The 6000-nt window shown below is 49.1% G+C and overlaps 1 protein-coding gene across 4 annotated transcripts in view; it reads right to left on the bottom strand.

Moving 5' to 3' along the window:
- ARID3B (AT-rich interaction domain 3B) overlaps positions 1-5605 on the bottom strand; it is a 51698-nt gene extending 46093 nt beyond the window's left edge. For all 4 annotated transcript variants that reach the window (XM_070498130.1, XM_044764504.2, XM_044764503.2 and 1 more), the window contains exons 1-2: positions 5479-5605; positions 2302-2948 (exon numbers count right to left, since the gene is read on the bottom strand). In XM_070498130.1, coding sequence (XP_070354231.1) covers positions 2302-2871 — 570 coding nt within the window. In that variant the 5' untranslated portion in view covers positions 2872-2948; positions 5479-5605. The remainder of the gene's footprint in view (positions 1-2301; positions 2949-5478) is intronic.
- Positions 5606-6000: the final 395 nt, after the last annotated feature.

Genomic DNA, 6000 nt, shown 5'->3' on the forward strand with positions numbered 1-6000 from the left:
GCACATCTAAGGTTTTAAGTCACTGTTACCCAATGACCTACTAACCCAGTTCTCAATCTCCAAACCCAGGGGGAGGTAAAGTTAGGGTGCAAGATTAGGCTTCAGCTATGCTGGCATTTAAAAACATTTTGGCAGGTGCTCTGCCAGGCAGTCTATAATTAGCGAGTAAGCCTCAGAAACCTAAAATGAACTCAAAGGGTTTCAGAAGCCAAGAGCCACCCTCCTGAGCACGGAGTTGTGTAGCCATGGGGCTGCTGCCGCCCAGAACACAGAGCTGGGTGCCGGCCACGGTGCACACATGTGTGCTTGCACACGCCCGTTCCGAACAGTCTCTTTCTTCAAAGCTCTAATGGCTTGACCTCAACACCTGCTGCACTTCCTGAAGACAGACAGGCTCTGGAGCTCCACTTGTTCCTCGCACGCGGCTGCACTTTCTAGGAACGACCGCACACATGCAGAGGCTGGCCAGCTGCCAAGGTGGGGGCAGCCCAGCCGCCTCGGGCCTGAACTTTCCCAGTGCTGTCAGGGCGGGATCCCACTATGAGCTGACTCAGCGGCCGGCATGGAACTCTGCCAACCCCACAGCAATGCGGGGGCGGCCGGCAAGTCACAGATGTTTTGCTAAACCAAAGCAATCAGCCAGGAGGCGGGTCTGGGCTGGCAGCCAGGCTGCTGCTGTCGTGGAAGCTGGGATTCTCTGATCCTACTTCTAGCTCTGCCACTACCTCCCAGGTGATCTGAGGGAAAACCTCTACGCATCTCAGCACCTTCGGGGCTTCCGAGCATGTCTGTGTGGATGCAGCAGAGGATGGCACTATTTGCATAAAAGTGCGCCTGGAGCAATACTACCTACCATGTGCTAGCTCAGTTAGTCCTCATAACATCCTTGGAGGTACACTTCAGTATTTTTATTTCACAGAGGAGAAGACACAGGCTCAGAGGAATTAAGAGCCCTACCGAAAGATCACAAGGGTAATGAATGGAAGAGATGGGATCTGAACCTCACTTTGTTGGCTCTGGAAACTCTGCAAACACTGCTATTGTAAGACTCAGATCAACTGCACAGGGCTCCTTGATACAAAGATGCTGATTTTTCAGGTTCCAAAGGACATTTTTTACACGACTTCTCAGTTGCACTGAATAAACCCACTGCTCCTCACAACTGATTTCTAAACAGCACCAGTGGACTACATGAAGAGTATATGCTTATGGGGAGTACCCAGACAGATATTACCAGCTTTATCATGAACTTCCTGCCTAAGCACCAACAAGACACTTAACCCGGAACAACTTATCATCACTCCCATTCTTTGGGTGAGGAAAAGCTGCATTACAGGTCAGAAAGAGAAGAGAAATTAGAAGTCAAAGCTTGGTTGAGAACACAGGTTCCTTAGGCTCCACCCCCTGAGATAATTCATTAGGACTTGGAATCTGTATTTTTTAAAGCTCCCTAGATGACTCTTATGCTCAGCGATGTATTGGAATCACTGCAACTTGCCTTGGCTAAAAAGGCAATTGTGAGGCCTACCTTTTCCTGTTTCAAAGGAGGCGATATATAAGGTGAAATAAAATCATGTCTACAAGGCTCTTTGCTGGAAAATACATACAATGCAAAAGCTTCTCAGCAAGGATGTTTGTTTAGCTGCAAAACAACAAAACTGTCCTTAAAGGGCATGAACCTGGGTTAGCCTGGGGCTAAGACACTGTCTTAGGCAAGACTGCTCTTTACGTTACTACTAGAAAAACTATAATTAGAGTCACACATCTCATTTTTAGATATGCCTCATAACATTGCTGCAACCTCATTCTTCCTTAAAAAAAAAGGAGGGGCCGGCCTTGTGGCGGAGTGGTTAAGTTTGCGCGCTCGCTTCAGTGGCCCAGGGTTTCACCAGTTTGAATCCTGGGCGCGGACATGGCACCACTCATCAGGCCACGCTGAGGAGGCATCCCACACGCCACAACTAGAAGGACCCACAACTAAAACTACACAACTACGTACCGAGGGGCTTTGGGAGAAAAAGGAACAATAAAATCTTTAAAAAAACAAAAAGGGATTGTATTTATATTCTTTCACATCAAACCTGGAACAATCTATATTAGGAATAACTTACACATTTCATTTCTTTAATCAAGAAAACAAATTTGAGAAAAAAATTCAAAGTCTTTTTATATCTAGGCTGCTGGTCACTGAAGTGGGATGAGAAGGCACAGACTGGCAGAGACCCTAGCCCTGGCAATCTAGTACCTTCTCTGGTTAGCCTTTAGGAAGAATTAAGGACCTCACATGCCAGAAAGACTGACCTGCTTGAGCTGCTCATCCAGATTCCAGCTTGGCTGCCCAGCTGTGGAGACTGAAGGTGGGGCCTTGGAAGCATCTTTGGTATGGTCTTCTTTAGCTTGCTGTCCATGTGGTGGGAGCCCTGGTGCTGGAAGTAGACCAGACACAGGTGTTGCTCTGGGGTCTTGGCGAGCCAGTTTCTGCGCATGAAAATATTTTGAAGCAGCCTGGGCCTCCTTCTCAGCCACCTCTGTAACTTCGTCATCCCCTTCCTCATCTTCCAAACATCCTTCCTCTTCTTCAGGCTCTGAGTTCACACTGCTCCGTTCAAAAACTCGGGTCACTGCTGGGGCCTGCGGAACTCTGGCTAAGGGACCAAGGGCAGGGCTACCAGAAGGCTTCCCAGGTGTGGCAGAAAAGAGAGTCTGCTGTGAGACCAGCTTCTGGGCATACAAGAACTGGGCTTCTCTCATCTGCTGTCCCTGTTTCTCTCTGGTATCCATCTGCAGAGCAGCCAGGTGTGCTGGTGGCGGCTGTGGCGGCGGCTGCTGCTGTTGCTGCTGCTGCTGCTTCTGCTGCTGCTGTGGCTCCATCACTACCTCAAGCTTCACCCACAGATTGGCATGGCTCTGAATGTGGGCACAGCCCAGCAGGCACACTGGGCCTAAACCTTAAGTGATTGATAGAAACCACAAAAGAGAAAAAAAACACTATGTAAAACAAGTACAAGAAGGCTTTCTTTTCTCCAGTAAAGGGCATGAATTCTGAACACTAAACATATGTCCCTAAACTTCAGTTTTAAGGTGAGTGAGTGGTGGGACTCGGGGAGGAGTGGAGAGGTAGGTGGGTAAGGAAGAGTATGAAGAAGAGGAATATGATTTAACAGGAGAAATAAGGGATGAATCTCAGTAGTGGTGACTACTGTGGGTTTAAAAAGACGTAAATCCAGACAATATCTAGCCTGCAAACATCTGTGTGCTCTCTCCCTCAACATTATCAAACATTAATCTGTTTATTACTGAGAAGGCAACTGGGTTTGCACTGTACAAAGGTTGTGAGTATGAAAACCACAATAATAAAGGGAAAGAAGGGCTTGCCTACCAAAGAGAGAATAGTGCTTAGGTTCCCGGGCCCATCAGAGAAAGACAGCACCATCAGGTAGACACACAACTATCAGGCAGACAGATTTCTCTCACAGAAAAGCAGAACCTAGCAGAATGCTCTGGGGTTTAAACTTTTCAAATTTCCCAGATCAAACTGCCAGCGTTTGTGGGCTGAACCACACTAACTTGACATTAGAGCCTCAAAAAGAATCCAATTTCAACAACATGAAAGAAAGAAAACAGGCGAGGAGGCAAGAGTTTCAAATTGCAATAGTCACTCAAAAACAAATAAGGGGGAGTTCCTCTGGAGATTTTAAAGTTAATTAATTTGAAAGAGATATCAACAGTGTCTAAACAACAAGTCAATGTTTCTTTTTTATAAACAGCCAAGTAAATCTCTTCACATCCCCTTTCTTTCTGATTCACTTCTATGATATTCTATGACGAATACAAAAAGAAAAGGCTTTCAGGCCAAAAGTATTCTGTGGGCAGGTTTATCAGCATTCTTACCAATCAGTCTCCAAACACACTCCCCTTTCACACCCTCTCCTCCTCTAACCCCCACTTCCCTTCTTCCTCTCCAGGCCCCCACCCCCAACAAACCTCACTTTCTTCAGCAAGCTCCAAAACTGAACGGATTACTATGCATGCGCAAATTTTAGGTGAACAGGACTTGCAACATGGCTACAATGTTGTCATCACATGAAAGAAGGACCTGGGTGGCACAGGTTAGGACTTGATATTTGCATTCTGTGGAACTGTTTTAGGATTGCGGAGAAAGATTTTAAAAACCTAAATGTTTTTAGCATTTCCAAAAATTCATGGGGAAATAATCACATCCCTAGCAATAAAAACTGCTTGGACTTATGAGTTTTTAAATGGGTTAGAGAAAAAAGGTACAATTTTTAAAGTTAGGCAAAAAGCGGAGATTAAAAAATTCTCATTTTCTGTTTATCTTAGAAACACTGCTTTTGCCTTCTGTAGTCTGTGTATTCTGTGAAAGATTCAAATTCCAATTTGCCTCTTACTGCCTTTACTTCCTCTCTTGGCACCTTAGAAAGTGTGAGTTATGCCTGTAGCAATACTTTCGTTCTGCTTAGCCCTTTTTATAGTGTAACAAAGCATGAAAAGATTTGCACCCACATTAAATCCAGTGGACAAGAGTTCATATAAAATAAAAACAATTTGCCTCAAAGAAAATGAAACAAAAGAATAAAGCAAATAACTCGGTGGTCATTTTAATTTTCCTTATAATCATCACAGTCAATCGATCACAAGCAGGATAATTTTTCAACCAAGTCCTGCCAGTCATTGAACAACTGCTTCTTGTCTTGTGGCACCATCTTCTCTGCATGCTGTCCCCAGCAGAGGGGGAGGTGTCTCACGGCCTCTTTAGTAAGATTGAGATGACTCAGTTCTACAACTCAATACACACGCCCTCCCCCAAAGAGCCCATCTTCCCCCTGTCCCTAAGCAGCCAGTTGATCCAAACAACAATACCACCGGCCCACACTTAGAAAACTTAACGTCTCAGAAATCTAAGCCACTTCATCCCTTCATACGGCCCCCTCCCCCATTTCCCCTAAAGTTCCCGGACCACCAAGCCCGGCGCAACGGACTACTTGCAGCTTTGAACCCGGCCTCGCCCACCATTCCCTCTACCTTCGCCGCCGGATCCCTCAGGCCCCGGCCCCCTTCCAGCCCCAGACCTCCGTCCCAGGTTACTCCAGCCCCCTCCCCCATTCTTTACCCGCCCCCCCCCAGGTCCAGCCCTATCACTTTTACCTTTACCAAGCCCTCACAGCCAATCCGCTGGCTCTTCTCCGATCACCCCAACCCCACCTATCCTTGCCCTCTCAGTTCCCGGGGGCCCCTTACTCTTCCCATTCCTTTATCTCAAATCACCCTGATGGGAGCAGGGCGCCTCCGGGCTCCTCCCAGAGCTCTCACTTTTCCTCCACGGCCCCACGCTCCGCCAGCCCGCGCCTTCACGTCTCCCCTGACACACCTGCCTCCCCTCCCACTCCTCCGTCCCCTCCACCTGCCACAACCCCCGCTCCCGCGGCGGCCAAAGGAGACGGGCCCCGTGAGGCTTACCTGCGCGGGGCGCTCCGGTCCGCCCGCAGTGCAGGAGGCGGCCGCTCAGCCCCGGCGCGGCAGCTGCGTCTCGGACTTCTCCGCAGCCGGGGTCCACAGCCGGGGCGGGGCCCGCACCGGAAGAGGCGCCGCGGGGCCGGGCTGCCGACCCGGGGCGGGGCGGGGGCGGGGCCGCAAGGATGGGGCGGGGCCGGAGGCCGGAAGCGGCCAAAAAGGGAACGATGGGCGGGGTCAGGCGGAAGTGACTTCTAGGGATGGCCCCGCCCGGTTGAGTCGTGGGCGGAAGCGGGTTGAAGCTGGGGGAAGCTTCGGCCAATAGGAAAGCGCGGACACGGAGGAGTTCCGGTGTGAGCACTTCCGCGGGCAGTTGAAAAGAGCTGGTTTGCATGCAGTCTTCTCTGTGTGTTTTCTAGTTTGCGGAGTTTGTTGTGGCGCGGGCGGTAGGTTGAAGAATGTAAATACAGGACAATGAGTCTTCCTCTGAGATTCCCGCTTCCAGATCGGCTTTTCTCTGAACTTCTA

The sequence above is a fragment of the Equus asinus genome, chromosome 2, assembly GCF_041296235.1.
Source record: "Equus asinus isolate D_3611 breed Donkey chromosome 2, EquAss-T2T_v2, whole genome shotgun sequence".
Lineage (NCBI taxonomy): Eukaryota > Metazoa > Chordata > Mammalia > Perissodactyla > Equidae > Equus > Equus asinus.